Source organism: Onychostruthus taczanowskii, unplaced genomic scaffold, assembly GCF_017590055.1.
Source record: "Onychostruthus taczanowskii isolate IOZ18803 unplaced genomic scaffold, ASM1759005v1 scaffold115, whole genome shotgun sequence".
In the NCBI taxonomy this organism is placed as follows: domain Eukaryota; kingdom Metazoa; phylum Chordata; class Aves; order Passeriformes; family Passeridae; genus Onychostruthus; species Onychostruthus taczanowskii.
In genome coordinates this window covers 851,778-873,550 of record NW_024498183.1, presented here as the reverse complement: position 1 = coordinate 873,550, position 21,773 = coordinate 851,778, and the positions used below count along the sequence as shown (strand labels likewise).

The following is a 21,773-nucleotide window of genomic DNA, read 5'->3' as shown; positions in this document are numbered from 1 at the left end:
TATTTAAATACAGATTTACAGTGCAGCCAGTGCAGTCAAACTGTTTTGAAACACAGACTGGAAGAATATAAAATGTACCCTGTGTATAGGCAGTGAAATCCTAGATAATGTCTATTCTTCTCATATCTCAAGTGAACACAGGTCCACTAAAGAATATAGACTGTTTTAATCTCCTGTAGTAAAGTGGAATGACTTAAATATATCTGAACATTCCCATTATATCCATTTCTTAGAGGCAAGATTTAAGTGGTTGCCAGATGTTATACCATCCTGAGTTTCCAAGCTTAGGTTTTTTTGCATTTGTATATTCTTCCCACTTTCTGCAATCCATCATTTTGGAAAGTTATGCTGGTGGTTTGAATGTTTTGAACTTGCAAACCCCTGACATTATGCTTGCAGTTCCCTGAGACACAAAGGTAAATCCAGCCCTAGAAACACAGGGGATCTCTCTGCATGGGCAATGATGTGGGGAAGATGCTACAAAAATGTCTTTGGAAAGTCTTTTTATTCTCATGGAATAGAAACACAGCTCCTTGTTTTGCTATTCCATGAGGAAAATTTGTATGCCATGGTCTGCAAGATTCTATGGGTGAATAACTGAATCTGCTAGATTTACACTACTTTTTAGCCCTGCTTCTGTGTTAAAACAGACCTTTACAGTGCCTTTTTATGTGGAAATCTTGTAGCTGGGTGTGGTGGGGAAGCCGCTTGGTGACTCATACTGCAGGGAATTCCCTGATGAATTAGAGTATTTTTACTTCTGGACTTGTGCGCAGTTTCCTTCAACGCTGGAACGAGAGGCCGATAAGAGCAGGCTACAAAGGCCCATTCACCGTTCAGCCACCCCATGTTAAACCAGGGTGTTTATGCCTGAAAAGAGAGCTGAAAATCCACCCTCCATAACATGTAGGTTCACAGCATTTTCGTCATTAGCAATCCCAGGTGCTTCAAGTTACACAGCAACGAAGAAAACAAGGCGGATGGTGGTGAAGCACACACAGAGCAGGGATGGCTATAAATAACAGGGATGGGTCTGTAAATGTCAGGCTTCCTGACCAACCTGGTGTCTTCAGCTGGCAGTAGCGCTGATGGCTACCTGTTAGCACAGCCTCCAGCCTACGGAGAGTGGGTGAGAGCAGCTTCTCCGTTCCCCAGCACTGCCACTGTCTCTTTGGAGGAGGTGGAATTCGAGGGTCATTCATCCCGCCCATCTCACCATCCAACAGAGCCAAGGCTTCCCCCTTGAAGCCTTGGCTCTGTTGGGTTAACGGCTGTTGCTGCTGGCACTGAGAGATCAGGGCACTCCACCAGGGACTCTGCAGGGCTGCTGCCCTGCCGTTCTGTGCATGGATGTTTTGGGTTTATTCCCATTTGGTAAAAAAAGCCCTCACAAAATGTAAGACACCAGTATAATACCTTGACCCAGCTTTTTAGCTATATAAAGAACTGTCTTTCTATTCAAAATATTGCACTATAAATCTTAAAAACGCCAAAACAAAGCCAGGCATTTGGTTTGGAGAAGACACTTCTTATTACTTTGTAAAAGTAAATAGTGAAATGAAAGGGAATGAAATAAGACCTTTGGAAAAGCCATTTTCTCCCTTTTCCTTCGTGCCTCCTCCTCTCCTTCCTCTCCTGACTCCGTCGCCCCCCCCTGCCCTGTATAACAACTGCCCATTTGGGTACGGTAATTCCAGAGAGCAAACTTTAACGGGAATGCCTGAAATGTGTCTGCTTCAGCTTTGTGTTATGTCTGTAATTTGAATTATTTGCATTTTGGAAAGGTATAAATTGCTCTGGTGTACTTGGGTTGGCTGGCGGCCAGGAGGGAGTTGCCTTGGGCCCAGACCAGGCGCGTTGCTGCAGATGTGGCAGGCGTACAATGGAAACTTTTATGGGCGAGCAGCCCTCACTCCTCCAGCACACGCTGACAGGAGGCGGCATCCCGCCTGCTCACCAGGCTCTCCAGCGGATGGGCACTGGGGCAAAACCATTTTCTCCGGCATAGACGGACTGTCTTGAGGCTTAGGGCTCCCACAAACCATTCCAAAGCCATTATTTCTTTTTTTTTTCTTTTTTTAATTTCAGCTGAACTGTTTAAACCTGCAAAACATGTTTACTGTAAAAGGTTGACGTAGTGGTCTAAGGTTTCCCTCCTGGAGCTGGGCCCAGTCCGTGGGCGTTGAGATTTCCCTCTTGGTTCACCAGACGTAATATGAGGAAGGAATTTTCTTTTTTTTTTTTTTTTTTTTTTTTTGTCTCTCGCTTCATAATAACTTTTGCTCCCTGTGTTTTTGTTAAATGAAATGTCACTAGCTGTTAATGAGTTGTCTATTCCCTACTTCTTCCTTCTCTTCCCTTTCTCCTCAGTTGCCGATAGTCTGGACAGTCCCAAGGGAATTTCTTGGAGTAAAACCCGTATTGTTCTTCCTAGCTTCCAAAGACAAGCCACGGCTCTGGATTTTTTATTTTTCTAATAGTTTAGATTACAGCATCTAAAATATTTCTGAACAAACTCCTTTTGTCATCATAAAAATTTTATAAATGCATAAAGGCAGTGCTGCATGAAATAATTGAAAGAATAGCTGGAGATGGAGTAATTTTGAATTTTCCTGAAGTATCGGCAGGAAATAAAAACCAGAAACCTGAATCAGATCATTCGTCTTGCAAAGCACAAATTAAACATAGCAAAAAACCTGAACTTCTGGTAATCCATTTACAAAGGCAAATTGAACACATGTTAACTACTAGTCTGGACGTCTGTAGGTTTAAAAAAAAAAAACAGCCCAGCAAGCCCCTTCCAAAGCAGAAGTTCCTACATTTTGCAAAATGTGTGATAGTGTCAGCGTTGTGTTGCTTTTATAGCTGATTGAATTAATTAGGGGCAGGGAGGGAGTGCTACAGAGGCTGGAGATAAAGGAGGCTGCTCCCAGACAGGGGATGTGTCTTGGCTTGCCGAATTTTGGTCAGGGTTTTCTACTGACAGCCCAGGGGAAGCATCTGTTGGATAAATTGTGAAGTGATTGCCAGTCCTCCCAAGAAGCCTACTTCAATTCTGGCACTCTCCAAAGGCATCGTTAAGGAGTCTCAAGCACAGTCTGGCTGCTTCTTCTCTCCCTGCAGCTGAACATGGCAGTACCAATTAAAGGGATTCCTCTTCCAGCATCACAATTTAAAATGTAGGAAGAAACTGAGGGTAGATCTGCTAATTGTTTTCCTATGGAAAGACCTGCCAAATTCACTGTGGTATTTGTGCTGCAGCCTTCACGTTGTGATTCTTTCTATACATTTAAGAGAAAGGGGTTTTGGACATTAAAACAATCGCCAGGGATAGTCCCTCAGCAGCATTCCTTTCACAGTAGGACAGCTGTACACAAAAATATTATTTACAGACATTTGTAATAAATCAGGCAGTTCTAAATGCGTCACCTCCATCCTGGCCATGAAAGTGAAGAGAAAAGAAAAAGTGCCATTCACTCTTACCTTTCAGAGGGCTGTTTTTCTAAGGCAGGCCCACATCCATGTGATGAAGTTCAAAATAACTAATATTTGCATTTGCATGTCCCAACACTGCAATAAATGTACAAAAGAGATGACATAAAGTCTCTGTTTCCACTTCATTTCAGTAACATCTGGTGGAACTCGTGAAGCTGCATGTGTCTCCACTGTCCAGCTTATCCAGCAGTCTGCTTATGGCCTTTCATTTGTGTTTTTCTAGGCCTGCAGAATGGAAACCTTACATTCTGTATTACTTTTCTCCTTTCTTTCCTATTGAGATCTGAAGATGCAAGGAAATAAAAGTTCACCTTGTTTTCCAGTGATTTCTGTATCAGTAATGTGCAGGAAAATTGACCGGACAAAGTCAGTTTCCTCCAAAAGAGATGTTCCAAGAAGAAGTTATAGTTGTGGATTAAATCTATGTTTGCATGAAAACAGAAATTTGGTAAATTTAGAGAACCCAACACACCACTAAAAGCAGCTCCAGAGGTGGGACCACAGTAGCTGAACAAAACCAACTTCAAAATGGATTCTAAAGCTGTGTTTCCAAGCGTATGGCCTTGCCTTTTGACCCAAGTAGCAGAATTATGACAAGCCAGACTAGGAGTATATTAAAATCAAATCCTGCATGGCTGAGTAGCTTCCTTAATGCTACCTTACTTTTTGTATTGTTTAATATTAATATTGAATATGCCCAGGTAGTGTTCAAAAGGCAGCATAAGTAACAGTCTGTTGTCTGAAAGTTCAGTGAATTGAGATGTAGAACAGTTGAATATTTTGTCCAGGCTAGTGGCAGAACAAACTCCCAATGGCTGCCCCCCCATCATGGTATCATTCACTCTAGATTGTGGTTCTTCCCTTCAGAAAAGCTGAAGGAGCTCCTGTCACAGGTGACCCAGATGGTCTCTTAGTTGGGCAATTCTTTGGGCAATGTGTTGTGAGAGCTCCTTTTCACATAAGCAGTGCCCCTTCAGAGAGATTGTTTTTGTGAAAGTTGTTCCTTTCTTGGCTTGGGAAAGGAAAAAAAGAAAGATCTAGATATCTTTTTCTTTTGTCTTTTAGATGGTCACCATGTGTGGGAAATGGAAGCCAAAACCGACAAAGAAATGTGCAAGCCAGTAAGTCTGCCTTAAATATTTTAACATCAAGATGAAAAATATATATTGCCTTCTCCAGCACTGTTACTAAAGAGGGATTTCCAAGGCTTTGGCACTGAAACAGAACAAGTACTTCGGCCTCCCCTCCTGGAAATCTTTCTTTAACGTGAGCATGGGGTAAAAAGCCTTTGCTGGAAGCTGTCCCAAAAGTAGGAGAGACCATTTGGAAAATATTTTTTCTTTGTCCAGGATGGGCCAGTTCCATCTGCTCATCTTTTGTCTTGCTGGGTCAGTTCTTTCTGCTGCTCCCAAAGCAATTTCTGATCATTTTCCTTGGCTTTCCTCTATCTTCAGCAGGACAAACATGAGTCAACTCACAGGATATCAGCTCCACATTGGAGAAGTGTGGCTCCCTCAGCCATGACTCTAAGTGGGAAGTACATCCACTATTCCACGTCTGCAGGAATATGCAATACTTGCAAACCTGCAGGCAAACAATTTAAAGATCTCAGCCAAATTCAGGCTAAATGCTAAGAAGAGAATTCCCTGTTACTCTTTCAAAAAGCGCCAAGGGAGGTTTTGATGGTCATAGCAGATTCACTGTGCATATGTGTGAGCTGATGCCCTAGAAGCTAAGTCATTCCTTAGCCCCATGCAGGAGTATTTGGTTTCTGACAGTGGAAGATCATTTGCACATTCTCCAGCCCTTTTTCATGTTGCACTGTTGCAACAGTGACTCTCCCATCCACAGAAGCTAGCATGCTTAAAACTCCCTGAGTTGTTATATTAAAATATATTTCACTGTGGAAAATGGAAATATTTGAGTAATGCTGTCCTAATGCCTTTCAAAGGAAATATTGTTAGGTTCAGATACATCAGGGTTCAGATACATCAGGGTTCAGATACATCAGGTTCAGATACATCAGGAGCCGTTGTGCTTTCTCCTGCTCAGTTAGAGACCGCAATTTGATTGTGGTCCCAGATTCTTTGACAGAGGCAGGCTGGATAGAGCCTTGTGCGTATGCAGTATCACATTTGCTGTCCAAAGGGAAGTAGTGAGGGCTAGTGATTTTGTAAAGATCTGAGCCATACTAAAATAATTTCCCCACTTCTAGAGTCCTTGGCAAGGACACTGGGCATGGTGGGAAGCCATCCTTGCCCACAAAGCCCACCAGTTTCCCTTCAGAGAGTGTTTCTCTTCCTTCTTGGGGCTAACTTTTCAATACTATTGTACAGCTGGGCTGCCTTAGTTGTGCCTTGACTTTCTGATTTGTTGCTTTTGCAGAATTCATTGGTGGTTGAGATACCCCCTTTCCGCAATCAGAGAATTACCAGCCCTGTTCAGGTCAACTTCTATGTCTGCAACGGGAAAAGAAAGAGAAGCCAGTACCAGCTTTTCACCTATCTTCCTGCTAATGGTAACAAAACAAATTCCTTATCTCTGCTAGTAAAAGTGAGAGATAATGATGATACATGGTTCTAATAATTCTTTAGTAATTTGGATATTTTGGAAGTATACCTGGTGCTATGAGAGTGGGAATGAATCCAGGAAAGCTGCCTTTGTCTCTACTGCCCATACAATAGACCACCTCTGCAGATTATTTCCATTTGCATTGGTGGCAGAGGCCTGGTGAAACAAGGACTTCTGCTTTTGGGAGCTGAAGAGCCACAGCACAAACTCAGATGCTTGTGAAGGCACTGAGCTCTCTGCTGTCAACCCTTTCTAACCCCAGAGGGTAAATTGCATTCAAATAACATTTCTAAATTCACACCACAATATTTTAAGCATGCTGGGCTCTGAGCTGGAGATGGTGTGTGGATTCCCCTTGCAGTCATCTTGCACCTTGCTGCCTTGCACAGGGTGAAAATTGAGATGGACAGTGTGGGTAGAGATTGGAATGCTCTGTGTAAAATGCTTCATGGATGGCAAATGTTCAGAAACGTATGACAATTTTTTATTTTTTTTAGCTTATATTGGTAGATGTGAAGTGACAATAAAGTCACTCATGATGGCTGAATTCCAAGCAGACTTGTATGAAGATTTTAATAGCTAGAAAATTCAGATTTTTTTTTTAAATTATCATTTGAAATGGCTTTTTTTTACCAAGAACACTGTTTGGGGGAAAGCAGGAAAAGAAAGGTGGTTGTTTTGTTGTTGTCATTTGGGAAGCAAGAGGAATTAGAAAAAAATATTAAGCTATACTTTTTTGTAGACTTTCCAAGTGAAAAGAATCCTTCTGTGGGAAAATACCAACAAAGCAATATTCAAGTCGTATCACATGACTTGAAGAGACATGCTAACTTTTTGTAGGTGAAATCCCATAAAGTACACATTTGGAATTTCACCCAGTTAGCATGCGTGCACTTTTATTGGGACTTAAATTAAAAATAGGAGTACAGGAAGCCTGACATGGCAACGGAGAGCTTATTGCATATGTTCTCTGTAGCTGTGCTTCACTGAATCAGCCTGCTTATGCAAACTTCATTCCCAGTGGGGATGTCTGTACATTTAAAGACTGTTCATGTCTTAAATTGGAAAGAAAAAGAGTTGTTATTCTCTTCCACAACACTTTTCAGCAACAAAAATCAGTTGTAGAGGCAATCAGGTATTGCCTTGTCACCCAAGTTACCTTCATAAATATTTCAGATTTAGGCCTCTTCTTAGCTGCTGTTTATTAAGCAGCATCTTCCCTCCAGCCTTTACACAGGCCTTTTTTTACCATTGTAGTCTGAACCTGGGAATAGTGTGCACTCCTGCAGAATTGGTTTATGCTATCACTATTCTCTGTTTGGAACATTTGATGTGAAGAGATGGGGATACATACTAGTGACAGCAGACTTAGTGACATCAGGGAACCAGCCTAGGCTTTATTCTGCAAAGACATCTTTAATTATGGTAATTGTTGAAAACATTAGGAATCTTGTTTAGTCTGCTGTACCAATTTAAATTCAAGTGAAATCTTTTCATTTCAGCGTTAAGGAAACCTGAAAGAAAAAATGTAACACCAGGATAGGGTAAAGGAAAGCAGGTATTCCTAGTAAATATTCTTTCCTTACTATTTGGTTCTCCATTCACATTCTCTTAATACATATGTATATGTGCATATAGATAATTGAAAAACATGTTGCATTCTTTGCAGCCTCTCCCATAGCAGCGGTAAAAGTGAATGTGCTTCTGCAATCATCAGAATTAATAGTATAGTATGTTTTTATTATGCTTGTGTTGTAATGCCTGTATTACAGCTGTAAGGTTTTGCCCTTCTGTGGCTGGTATTTCTTTCCATTGTGCCTTTCAAAGATAGATACAATCACCTCCACTATGTATTTAGAAACCACGTACAGTGATTGAATCACTCATTTATGCTGCTGTATTTCTAGGAGTCATTTTAGGCTTCATTTGATTTCAGTCACAACATTCTTTTACTGCTTCAAGGCATTGTATAAAACCAAAGTTTAACTCATGCAGAAAAAGTTACCTGAGTCAAGAACCACTGGGTGATCAGTGTAAAAAAATGTAGATGAGATAAGCAGGAGTTTGGCCCAGGTAACACTTTGTCTGTTGTTTGAACAAATCCCACAAACAGAGACAGTGTAGGGTTTTGACAAGCAAATGTCAGAGTGATCATGAAGTGTAAGATGTGGTTTTACACAAATGAAACAGTATCCTGTAAGCTGCTGCTTCTTGTTCTTCTTCTTCTTATTATTCTTCTGTGCTTTAGGACTAATGAAATGCTGCATTTCAGTGCCTACCATAGTTTTGCAGGAATTTCTGTGTGAGGGAGCTTTTAAAAGCTTCATGATGCACATCAGACATATATTTTACAGCTCAACTGGACTGTGCCAAAGCAAAATACCAAATGTGGACTAAAGCCTAAATATTATGTGAACCCCCTGGCTGTGCTCTTGGGATGGGTGTGGGCACACACACAGACCAGTGGTAGAGCCATGGGCAGCTCCCACCCCCACTGAGGGGCAGTAGGGACTTTTTCCTGTAGCTCCTATTTCTCCTCATTCCCTAGGGGAAAACAGCCAGTGGATCCAGGGACACGTGACCTCACTCATCCCACCTCCCATGGATGGTCCTATAGCATCTCCATGGAGTACAGCTCTGTGACATGCAGCCAGCACAAGCTGCCATCTCCAGCAGTATGATTTCACCACCACAGGGTTTCTCCATGCTGTGGAGATGTGGCAGGATTGCACCTTCCCTGTGTTAGCTCAAGTGTTTGGCAGAGCAGGGACTTACTTGGTGAAGATGAGTTTCTGCTTCAGAAATAAAAAAGCTGCTGTAAAAATGAAAATCTTACTGCTCTGTAAATGAAAAGTTTAAGTAACATAGCAAAACAGAAAGTAGATGCTTTGCAAAAGGAGCCAAGGTCTTGAAAACAGGCTTGCTTAAGTCTTTGGCTTGGGATAGACTGTAAACCTAAGTACTCATAATCCACATTAATTGAAATTTTGCTTTACTGTTCTGCTAAATTTGAACAACTCCTGAATCCTGTATTAGCTTATATTGTACATAAATGACTGTAATGTCATTTTTTTAGTGTTACTTCAATGATACATATAACTGAGCAATTGCATATCAGTTTTGTCCTGGAGCCTGCAGGCTTGTAGGCTCTTGAGACTCCTCCACAGACATGCCTGGTGCAGAAATGTAAGTAGTTTCCACGCCATTCTGGCACAGGGGAATTCCTGCAGGTCATATGGTAAGTACTGATACATTTTGCATTGCCACATCCCATCAAAATTTGAGGAGAAAGGCTCTGGACCAGACACTGCAGTCAGAAGTCTGAGCAGAGCACAATGAGCAGACCCTTGGATGTTCAGCTCCGTCACATGCAGCAGAACACTTCGGAAAACCACGTTTCAGGGTTAAACTAAGCCGGAGAGTCTGAGAAGAACACAGGCATGTATGCTGTGGTTCCAAATCCTGTGTTTTCATCTAAGAAAGCTGAAGGAGTTCTCCTGCTCAGAAGACTTTAAACAATGAATGATAAGGATTAGATTTCTGTCTGTTTAGATTTCTTTTAAGTAGGCACAAAAAAAAAAATAGAGGAAATGTATTCAAGAACTTATTTTTGCAGATAGGAGCCAGTGCTCTCTATGTTTTCTGTTATCCAACAAGTATTGATATCAAGAATGTTGAACACAGGAAAGTTTTTCTTTGAATATTGTTTAGACAAGTAGTGATATTTGACTAACCAAAGACAGGCTAGTTTGTCCAGGAAATATTTAATAAAAAGGAAAAAGGAAAGTTGATGTGTTTCTTCTACTGGAATGTAAAATATGCTTTTGCAAAGAGTTGATGATAAAGTATTTCCAGTTTCTGTTTCTGTCAGGCTTCTTAGTTTTCAAAGCTTTATTAAAAGATCATTTCATTGCTTCTGGTATTTATTAAAATGGTGTTGATATTCTGGGTAGCTCTTACTTTGAGATGCGTTTCGCTACCCACAGGGCCAGATTTCCAACTGCACAGCTTTCACGCACAGATACAGCTTTTCTGCAGTTCCTTTGCCTCCCTGCAGTCATCTGCACAAGTCTCCGAGATGTTGAGCTCCTCTGAAAACCTGGCCACAGTGACTTGGTGGGGTTGGAAGTCCTTTGAATCTGTGGGTGTGTAGCTGTGCTGAGAGCCTGCCTGTGGTGACTAGATGTGCCTCAGTATTGCGGTTTACAGCCCAGTGGCACAGAAGTGAAGCTCTTAACACTGTAGAATAGAATCATAGGATATCTCAAGTTGGAAGGGACCCATAAGGATCATGAAGTCCAACTCCCCACTCCTTGCAGGACCACCCCTTGGTGTACATCTGAAAAGGGTGTGTGCTGCCCATGGCATATTGTTGTCAGCATTCTCCTGACTTACTTCCTCTGCTCTAGAATTATCCCCTGCCCACCATACAGATGGGTGCAACACTTTTCTCGTGGCTGCATTGAGCAGCCATGCCTCTGTTTCACCTCAGCCCTTCCACCCACACCTCACTCCCTAAGTTAAAAGATGACATCAGCCCCCTTAGCAGAAATGAGGATGCAAAGCATTACCACTCTAATGTGACACAGCATGTGGCTTGTGCTGATTGTCTCCTGACACCTCTCACCTCTCAGTATTTGTTGTATTTTCCTTCTTGAGGTCGGCAAAATTATTAGCCTAGTCTTTTATGCAAACGATGTTGATTTGGGGGCTGCTGGGGGAGCAGGGCCAATGCAGGGCCTGTGTTGTGCAGGCACTGTAACCAGTGACTGGTGCAATTCGACCTCAGCAGCACCTCAACAAGGGGACACGGAACATGGCTGAGTCAGTCTTGGAGCCTCAGACCTGCTGGAGGTGTTTGCATCCCCAGGAGCATCTGCACTGCTGCAAAGCCAGCACATGGCAGGACAGGGCAACAGAAGGGATGGGGTGAGAGGTTGGCCCCAGGGGACTTCTATTTTAGGTGACAGCAAGAATCACATTTACTCATTTTTACACTATACACTGACACAGTTTATTTAGTTTTGGCTACTCAGTGGCTGATTTGACATTTAGCAGAGTAACTAAAAGCAGGTGAGGTTTTGTCAGAATCCTGTTCTCATTTATGACAATCACAAAGTTCATCGTCATTGGGTGTATGAGCCTCTCCATTCCCATCGAGGAGCCACGGGAGGTCTGTGGAGGAGCAGAGTAGGCTCGTGTTGCACTCACCAGCATTATACCCTCAGGTTCTGGGAACCCACTGGACCTGCCCATGCTTCATGCACTGCCCACACCTCATCCAGGTGACATCCATTTTCAGCAGTCAGACAGAGCCCAGCCACATCTGACCTGCAAACAGAGTCTGTCTTGATCTGTGTGGAGAGGCATATGAGGAACGCTGCCTCTCTTTGGTGCTCCATCTTCACCTGGAAGGCCAGGAAAAAATCACCTGTGTGATTGCCCTGAGAAAGGCAGGGCAAGTGGACAAGTGCTCTGTAGAAGTCCCTGGCTGTGTGCTGATGGCTGTGACCATCAGCAATGATCACCCCTAACAGTTAACTTCCAGTGCATAAAATTATCTTTTGTCAGTACCTCAATTTTCAAATATTCCCCTTCAGATGAAAAAAACCCAGCCTGTAGTTTTGGTCATTGAACTCCTCTGCATGAGCATTTTGAGGACTCCTTGCCGTGCTTCCCAGTGATTTCACATGCAAGCAGGGATAAAGTCAGCACTGGTGGTGTAATGTTGTGCAGTTTCATCAAAAAAGACCTCAGCCCGGTGGATGTTAACATCTGACAGACGTGACATAGAAAGCCTTGGCTGGTGCAGACTGGTGTTGTGGACACTTAAGTGTCCAGTTGAAGGCAGCAGTGGAGCTACATGCTGCACCACACTGTGGAAGCAGCAGTAGAGCAGCCCAAGTGGGCATATCATAGGACTTGATTTTCCTATTCAACACCGTAGGATTGAACAAAGTGTTATGGTGAAAAATTGTGCCTTTTAAGAATTTTTATCTCTTTCTTTTGAAAGAAAGCTAATGCATAACCTTCTGTACTAGTACAACCCAAAATGCCCTCCACCTACTTTCTCCCCACCTGATTTAGCAGGGCATGCAACAAGCTACTGTACATAATCTTCTGTCTCATAAATATGTGTAAAATAACCTAATAGTTTAACAGCTGTTGAAAAGCATTTAGCAAATGAGTTAGCTGGAAAGCACTTCCAAATCAGATAATGTCACTGTCCGAGATTATGTGGTGAGGTATATGCACAAGGTTTCCATCTCCCCAAGCTATTGTTGTATAAAACTGTATATATTCATCCGAACCTGTAAAAATGTATACACAAAACCCAAAAAGGTCTGGCAGGTAGGCAGGCATCTTTTAGAGTTAGACCTCCTGATGAGTAGCACCAGTAGTAATATACAAACAAGAGAGGGCGAGTTCAGATACTTGTGCAGATAAAAGTTGCACACACACGAGTGCTCCCTGCAGTGTCATGATGGCAGGGGGCTTCCTTTGTGTCTGAGTCACCGTGCGCTGGATTTAGTAACTAAAAGCAAAGGCTTGATAGCAGCTTGACCTTTAAGTGTTTTGGTTTAACAGGTGCCTGGGGAGAACACCAAGTTCATAGACAGCTTGACTGTCTCACAAGATCCCTGAGACTGAGTGCTCGTCCCTTGTCACTGAGGTTGCCACTGCTGCACCTATGTTGGCAGGGCATTTCAGAAAGTTTTGCTCAGCCATGCTGCTCGGGTGTTACTGAAGCAGGGATTATGTTTGGTGAGGGCAGCCAGCCCCTTGCCTCTCCCCAGCACTGCCTGCTCCACTGTCAGAACAAGGGGTGAGGCCTCAAGTATGTTGGATCCAGCCAGTACTGCAGCAGCTGCCAGGATTTTGTCTTTGCACAAATCCAGAGTGGCTGAACTGCACATGGAGATGTGTCCACATCCCTAATTAGTCCCTGGTCAACCAGCAGCAAATCAGTGACAGCAGCTGGGGTCACACACAGTGCAGTGTCTTCTGAAGGTATGCTGCCTTCTGAAGGTATGAAAACTGACTGACAAGGAAGGATTTCAAAGGCACAAATGGCCTTTCAGAGCTCAGCTCAGTAATGGAGATTTCGATAGCTAACTTCTCAGCTCTCTTTGAAAGTCCCATCCCAAATTCTTACCAATCGCCAGACATTTAGTCCAGAAGTTGAAGAAATATGTGTGTTCACATGATGAAAAAAGTAGTGTTTTGATTTTCATACTCTTAACTAAAATCTGTGTGCAGGTGCCAGGCAACTACATCATAGTCTGCACCATGAAAGGAAGCTATTTTGTTGGATAAGTTAAATCAAACTTGAGAGTAAAATAAATATATTTTAGTGTCATAAATGTCTACACTGATAATACTGCATGGAAATGGGAATTTGGTAGCTAAATGTTAATCAGAATAAACATCTGTTTATTTGATAAGATTTTATTTTTTGAGTTCACATATTTTAATAGCATTCCTTCCCCCCAAAAAATGAAAAAAGTTTAAAAACACATCTGGATTGCTGAAGTGTGAAAGCAAACACACACTTATTAGAATTGTCAAAAATATGTATAGTTTATATCTGAGCACTTTCTGACTCCCTTTACTGAATGTGCATGATTTGTTATTTTTCTTCTAGGTTTGATATATTAACTTTTTACCTGCTAGAAAGGCCTTTCATTTAAATGTGGGCTTGCAGAATTGGCTGAAATATTTCTCCCAGATTCAGACACACACAGAAGGACCATTGTCTTCCACCAGTGCCTTGGTATGATGTCATAACCCTGATCTCTCTGAGTAAGAAGCTTTGATTTATAGCTAGGGCTGTTGCCAATGCGTGGTTCTCAGAACTTCATATTAAATTAGATGACATAATGACATGAGTTCAGAGTCTAAGAAGGCATCACCAAACCATTGAAAACCAATTTGAAATTAATTTACTTATCAGACTAATTTAGAACAGTGACTTCTGTCATATTTTAATATTCAAAATCAAGGACTGTTTAAAACCGTCAGCTGACCTAATGCATTGTGAAGTAACAGGCATTAAAAATTTCACTGTACCAAACCTGCATTCTTTTTTACCTTTTTAGGGCAAGGGCCAGATCCTTCAGCACTCTTAAATGAATAATGTGGCTTCTGAGTCTCATCTTTTGTGTTTACAATTTCACAAATTCTGGCTTCATTGCTCCAGTTTATTATAGGTAAATCTCAGTGTATCGCAAATTCAGTCACAGTTTTTTGTTTTAGTCAGCTGAGAGTCTGCAAGGCTGGGTGCTACCTCAGCACCATGGAGCAGTTCTGAGACAGAACAATTGTTGCTGTTTGGTATGGCTGTGCTGGATTTAAGAAGTGACTGTGTCTGCTGAAAGTGCTCACAGGTTCTGAACAGCTGTAGGACTTTGCAGTTAATTGCCAGCCCAGACCTGCTGTGTGACTGACTAGGAGTGTCTCTTTTAGCTGGCAGGGTGTTACCAAGTAATTCAAGATTTGAAATACTTGAGCTAGAAGTTAGGCTAATACTGTTCTCTGTTAAATATTAATCCTGAGAAAATTAGCGGTGCTGTCTATATCACATTGCATCTCCCTCTGTGAAATACTCACTTGTAGAAGTCAGTGATGAAGTGGATGTGTGTTATGACAGCTAGCTTACCATGCCTCCATGGGGATGTAGAAAAGGGCTCAAAACCCCTTTTTCAACCTTGGTTTTGTAAAGACTGGCAGTTCATCAATCATGAGTCAGTAGATAAGTGGTAACACAAGCTGGCCTGTGAACTGTGCTGTCCGCTGTGTTGTCTTGTGCAGAGGGCTCCCCTGTGAACTGCCTAGGGTTCTCCTGTGCAGAGCCCTGATTTGGACTTGATCCTTGAGGGTCCCTTCCAAGTCAGGGTATTCTATGATTTGCATATCTGGGAGAAAACAGTGAAGGTAGGTATTAAGGCTTGTATGAAGTTCTAAGTCAGGTGCAGTTTCACACCCCAGCTGTGCACCTCAGTCCCCCAGAAGTCAGTGAGACAATGGGTGAGGATGTATTAGTTCCTTGTAGCCTCATTACAGTGTTTGAGTAACACCATAGACACTGTGATCGTAAGTGGGTAGCCAGTGAATACAGCTACTTGCATTGATTTAGGGAGGTGTGCTTTGAAATACTCATAGCTCTTACTTCGAGCCCTCTAAAATCCGTTGAAGAGTGGAAGAAAACAGTTGCCCTTTCAAAGAAAAAATGTAAGGTGGTTTGCACCAACTTCTGGCACAATCAGAATTGATACTTTATTAATATTTATTATTATTGGTACTTGCAGAATGGCCAGATCAGACGCACAGGTAGTTTGAGTTGAGTTTGCAAATACAAATATTGGCAAAGATTTTTGGCCTTTGTTACTCTGTTCGTTGAAGATACATAGGCTGGAGAGAAGCAGGTAATGGGACAGAGTAGCATAAACAAGCCGTTAACTGGTGTAATATAGCAATTTGTGGTATTGTGTCCTCCCCAAGTCAAGTACTATGGTTATTCATGTAAAATACTAAAGTTGAGATCTGGCTGGAAGGGGACTGTTAATGTCTTCCGTTTCTTCTGGCATGCTCAGCTTTACAGGTATGATTCCAGATCATCTGGATCATTAGTAATGGTTTCTTCTTGGGAAAAAAAAATCTTACAGACCTCCTTTCTCCAAACTGGTACCTCATGAAGATGTTTGCTGTTTTTTTAAGGGGGTTGAGTGGCTGCCATCCCAGTCTGTGTGATGCTCACACTCACTCTGCACAGGGTTAATGGCTATGCAGCTGGCAAAACACAGAAAAGTCAGATACAAATCCCTTCACCATTTCAGCAGGAATACTTTTTCTGTCTTCTAGTGTGATACTTATTCTAGTATTAGCATACAAACAAAATATATGAAACTGAGCAAGGGCTGACTTTCTTTACTGCGTTGAAAAAACACATTAAAAAACGTAATGAAGACAGTTCAGTCGAACAGGTTCAGGTAGCTCTAAGCATAAGTGCAGGTAGTATTTGTCCATTTAAAGACAATTTGTTTCCCATTAAATAACTGATGCCCATAAGTATTAGTTCAAAGCAAAACAACCCTGACTAGCCCTGAGCAGTCTCTGTTTTCCCTCTGAATTTGTAGGCACCAGGAGTGTCTTTGGCTGCTGTCACCATCTCCAAGTGAGTTTTTGGACTAACAGGTGTGGAGTAGAGTCCCTGCCACCCATCAGTCCTTCACCTCATGCAGAGCAGGACTTTCTGGTGGTCCTCCATTGGCTGCAGTATGTGTACACAAAAAAAAATTTCACAATATTCATGACCACTAACCAGACCTCCAAATGGACCCCATGTCATTGCTTTTTTAAAGAAAAAACTCAGACTGAAGTGACAACAAAATGCAATGGTGTGCTGCAGAAGAGCTGCAATGAAAAGCCAGCCTGAGATCAGGAACCTGTCTTCTGTAAAGCCTCCAGCCTGCCTGCCACCAGGGCTATAATCCTTCCCTGGGTTATAACAAGTCAGACATCTCCAGGGTTTATTGGAGTTGTATTGCCAGTGGTTGAGCATGGAATTATTTAGCACAGGTGTTTCTATAACAGTGATATATTGGGAAAATTCAGTGTTCAACAACCATCATATTTCCAGCTGTGCTGTGGTTAGTGCTAGCACAGTGAACCTAATATAAAACATGTGAGAATATTTGCTAGCTCAGGAACTTATTAAAGGTATTTTCTTACAATATCTGAGTTGCTGTGTTTATCTAGGTGCGTTTCTTTGGTCTTGCATTTTCCTAAAGGGTGTGATAGTGGTTTTGTCAAGCTGTCACTGAATGTGGAATCTGTTTCTCTCCAACCAAGTGCATTAGTAGCCCTGCTAGCCAGTGTGCAGCACCCAAGCTGGTGAAAATAAGATTATGAGAAATCCAACGACAGTCCATCACAACTAGCCTATTTGTGTTGAGCAGCACCTGTACATCTGTTACATATATATAGACCTGTTTTTACTGGGGTGCTAGAAATCTTGAAACAAGTGTTGCAAGCATCTACATGTAAAAACATAAAAGGAACAAAGTTAACAAGGGGCTCAGGGACTCTAAAACAAGGGTAGTGAAGTGCATTCACCACCAACAAAATCTGTGAGTGTTAAAAGAGGTTTTATATGTACAGATGGACACGTGCGTTTTAAGGGGCTCAAAAAGACTCATACACAAACATAATAAATGGCTGGAAAATGTGTAGGTGTTTTGTAAAACACATGCAAATAAAAATACAGTCAGAGACACTCGTGCAACACACGTGTATCTGAGCTGAGTTGTGAAAAGATTTTTCATTATTAACTTTGTGCCACAAGGGGTTGGTTAGTTGAATGTTATGAATAATATTCTCTAGTGTCACCAGAAATTTTTTAGAAAGAAGATAAATGCCACTAAGCATCCATACTTGATCATTGCATGCATTAGAGGTGCATCTGACTAGAAAAAAGCACATCTACGGTTTAGTTTGGCTCTATTATTTGTAATTTTCCTTACAGAGAATTTGGGTCAGTTTTGCCTGTGCACTGCATCTGTTGTAGGAGAAGCTTCAAAGACATCTCACTTTGATTTGAGAGAGAAAGCAAATATTGAAAAGATACCTGAATTTGACAAAGGATCTTTCCTTGATTGGAGAAAGCAGCTCTGCGTTTGTCATGACTGAGTTGATGCTCACTGACAATCATTTCTGTCCACATTCTGGTAGTTTTTAGAGACGTGACAGCTCAATTAGGGCATTGTTTGGGACAGTGGGTAGAGCAAGCAGAGGTCTCTAAAACAGGAATCAGTTTTTCTTGGTAGCCAGAGACTGACTAACATTTATTAGGAGCTGGCATTAGGAAAATCAAATGCAATTATGTAAAAAACTAAACAATTAAGATCTTACTCTTTCAAAAATACCCTCATAATTGAAAACTTCTTGTACATAGCACTTTGTCATGTGACTTTGCAACTTTATTTTCATTGAACTCTAAAAGCCCCATCTCTACCTTATTATTCTCCAGTTCACTGCGTGTACAGACATTTATCAAATGGGCCATCGGTAGCTGTAGAAATGCAGTAGTCTATCCAAGTTAAAATTCTTGCCTTGATTACTACAAATCCATGGAGCCCTTGGGTCCAAAGCTTCCACTGAAGCACAGCTATTTGCAAATAGATTTTTATAGCACATTAGTGCTGGAGGAGAGTCCAAAGAAAATAGTCCTTTTCAATATTAGAACCAGCTGTGACTTTCTTGTGCTGATGACTCATTCATTTTTTTTTATAGGGTGGGAGAACTAGGCAAAAGACACACAGAGTCTTATTCACAGCGTTGTTTGTTTTGCAAAGGGTATCCTAGACACAAGCCAACTTGATCATACCAATACGCAACTCATGTTTATTTAAAACCTTTTTTCTTTTAACAGTTCCAATTATAAAAACAGAACCCACAGATGACTATGAGCCTGCTCAAACCTGTGGACCAATGAACCAAGGCTTAAGCCCTCTCTCTAAACCATACTACAGTCAGCAGATCATGATGCCCCCTGATCCTGGTTCGTGCCTCGTAGCCGGCTTTGCCTCCTGTCAGCAGAGAAACGCGGTGATGTCACCTTCTCCCAACGCAAGCCCCAAGCTGCACGACCTTTCATCCTCTCCTTACAAGTGCATCCCCAACCCAGGCCACAGTCACCTCGGACTTCAGCAGCCCGCTGGAGGTGTCCCCACCATACAGGAAGTGCCAAGGTCTATAGTTGTGCACCCAAGCCCCCCCGAGCAATCATCTCACGTCATGCTGCAGCCGCAGGTGAGTCAACATCTGAGCAGTAGCTGTCCCCTTGGTTATCAACAAACACTCTATCCCAACAGTCCCTCTTCTCCAGTTCCATCTGTTACCCAAGAGCCAACCTATTTGCAGTCCTGCAGTCCAACTCACTCATCCATAATGGGTCAACAGCAGCAGCAACTGCCGAAGGTTCACAGAAATGAGTCTCCAACAACCCAACCACTGTCATTGCCAGAGTTGCATGAGGAAAGTAATCATAATTTGGCCCCTATTCCTGTAACGATCAAGCGAGAACCTGAGGAATTGGACCAGATGTACCTGGATGATGGTAAGTCTTCCACAGCACAGGTTTGCATTCACCATGTTGCTCTATCAGTGAGTTCCCTTAAGTCCCTCTTCTTTTGAATCTTGGCGGAAAAAAAGTTCTGTTAATGGCCTGGTGGAAAGGTGCGGACTTTGCTTGGATTGTCTTTATACAGGAAAGGGCCCTTTCATTTCATTTTCAGTAATGAAACCGCATTATCTAAGCATTAAATGTTGTTGGCATAGACCTCTAGCTGCATGACCAATAGCTATGTTGTAATAATCTTAACTGTATGTTCTTGGCTTATGCCCATGCCAGTGACCTGCGGTAAAAACATATTTAACATTGTCCCATTCATAATGCAGTGAAACGTCTGATGTGCAAATCTGTTCACTGAAACTAAATGGTAAACTGCTCTACTTAAGTTCAGAAGGTTCAAATTAAAAATGGAAGCATATCTTTCAGCATCACTTTTCAGTCTGTTTACATCTGATGTTTAAGACTACCTTTTTTTCTGTTTTTATTGTGGCCTTGCTGCTGCTTTTTCTTTTCTTTTTTTTTTTTTTTTTTCTGGTTTTGTAAGATTCTGTATGAATATATATTTTATATGCAGCACTGAAAAGTTGAAATGCTGTGATAAACTTGTAAGATCCTAGTTCCCAAATATTTATTAGTTGAAGGTAATAAAAGGGATAATAAGGAATTTGGTTATGTGACCTTACTGAACTGCAATTTAGCATTTGCTGCTAAGTATACCAGTAGTATTCTGGACACTTACCTTAATGCAGGATGGGAATTCCCTTCCAATAGCCATGTAACTTTATATAACATACCATGCTTGTTGAAGAAGAAATGCCATGTAAATGGCTGCATTGAAACTAACTGGTGCCAAGGAACATCTGAACGTTATTGTCCTTTAGGGAGACTTTAAGGACAATTCATTGCACTGGTTTGTTTTTTTAACAATGACATTTTGTCATTCTACTTTAAACAGCATGCTACTCACTGAATTAGGATTAAAAATTAATGTTCTGGAGCCTGAATAGCAGCGCTTTGTTTTTCAGCTCTAGGAAAATTACTTTTCTTCTCAGTTGTTACTGGTTACATGATAGAGAGGTCTAGGGAACTTTTCCTAATTAGGAGATAAGGTCACTAGTTTTGCACAACACATCTTTTTGAAAAGGTTGTCTTCATACAGTGTCCATTTTTATCACTTACCTATGCTGCAAGGAGCATGATTTCAACAAGCTAAATGAGAAATGTACACAAATAAAAAAAAAAAAAAAAGCCATGCCTTGCCAGAGTTTTGGGTTTGAGAAAAAACAGAATTTATCTATGTAAGGATGAGAATTTAGATAACTAAACCTAGTGCATAGCTGTCTTTTGAAGAAAAGTGCAAGTAAGGGGCAGCCTTCCTGCCTTACCTCTCAAAAATATAGCAACCTCTTCTCAGACAGAACCATGAAAGCTGCCTTTGGCTGGTCCCTACTGGAGACATGGGAATGTATCTCAGGGATGAAGGTGAATGAAGCTCCTCAGCCATGTCTGCTTTAGGTTTCTCATGGAGGAACAGAGGGGCTTTGTTACCATGTGGACTGAGAGAGGGGTTTTAGTATTTTCAGAAATGCTCATTCTCTGACAAAGTGTAAATGGTTTTGCCTTTAACCTCATCTCTGTTCTGTCACTCTCCTCTGGACACACACACACACCAGTCCTCTAACAGATGATCAGAAGTAATTGTAGAAGCTACCATATACATCTGCACTGATACTGAGGCTGACTTCGAAGATCTCTTCAGCTAGCCAAATCCACATATAGTTCCTTTGGCATCCAGCAGGATTTCAAAATCCTTCTGTGGCTGACCACAAGAACTATAAACCAAGAAAGACGTAACAGTCCTGATAACAGCATATAATAGGAAGAAGCCCAAGCCTTTGTAGTGCAGTGAATTAAGTACCACCAGTTCCGTCAAGGGGGTCAATCAGAAATGGCTAAAATTATATTTAGGTTTGTCTCAGGGATCACACTGATGGAGTTCAACCCACATGTTCAACCCTTTTCCTAACTAAACCTTACCTCTCTGCCTGAAGAAAAGGTTATGCACTCTATGTATATCTGAAGTGGACTACTACCCTCTTTATATTTTTCTCAGTACCTGAATGAAGGGCTAAAGGCAGGAAGTGTTTCTTGTTGGATTTGTGCTGGCCAAGATGCCCTGTTCAAACCATGCAGAGCCCTGGCATGCCCCAGACACACAGCACAGGAGCACAAAGCTGTGAGTCAGGCTGGAAGCCTGTTTAGGTATATGCTATATGCATTTCATGAAGGCAGCGTTTTCACCACCACTGCAGACATTGGTTTCACATTACATTTAATCTGATGGAACTGCAGGCTCCTATGGAAAGGGTGGCCTTAATCTGACTTACTCTGTCACATGTTCTTGCTGCTTCCTTCAAGTCATATCAATTGATTATGGAGCAGCAGAGCAGACTAATGGAAAATTAGCCTCCCCAAAACAGCAAAATCCACACAGTTGAGTCATGTCCGCTAGCTGGGTCCAGCCCTTGAAAGCGGGACAAGAAGCTCAGTGCTGTGGGTCAAGGGGTGCTGCCAG

General features: G+C 41.8%; 1 protein-coding gene across 6 annotated transcripts in view; it reads left to right on the top strand.

The window, feature by feature from the left end:
* The window catches only part of NFATC1 (nuclear factor of activated T cells 1), a 110,822-nt gene that overhangs the window by 59,978 nt on the left and 29,071 nt on the right, over positions 1 to 21,773 (top strand). For 2 of the 6 annotated variants that reach the window (XM_041427514.1, XM_041427515.1), the window contains exons 7-9: positions 4,561 to 4,616; positions 5,881 to 6,013; positions 18,497 to 19,183. In XM_041427514.1, coding sequence (XP_041283448.1) covers positions 4,561 to 4,616; positions 5,881 to 6,013; positions 18,497 to 19,183 — 876 coding nt within the window. Of the gene's footprint in view, positions 1 to 4,560; positions 4,617 to 5,880; positions 6,014 to 8,614; positions 9,853 to 18,496; positions 19,184 to 21,773 lie in introns of those variants that run through there. The other 4 variants (XM_041427516.1, XM_041427517.1, XM_041427518.1 and 1 more) reach the window with 4 other exon arrangements.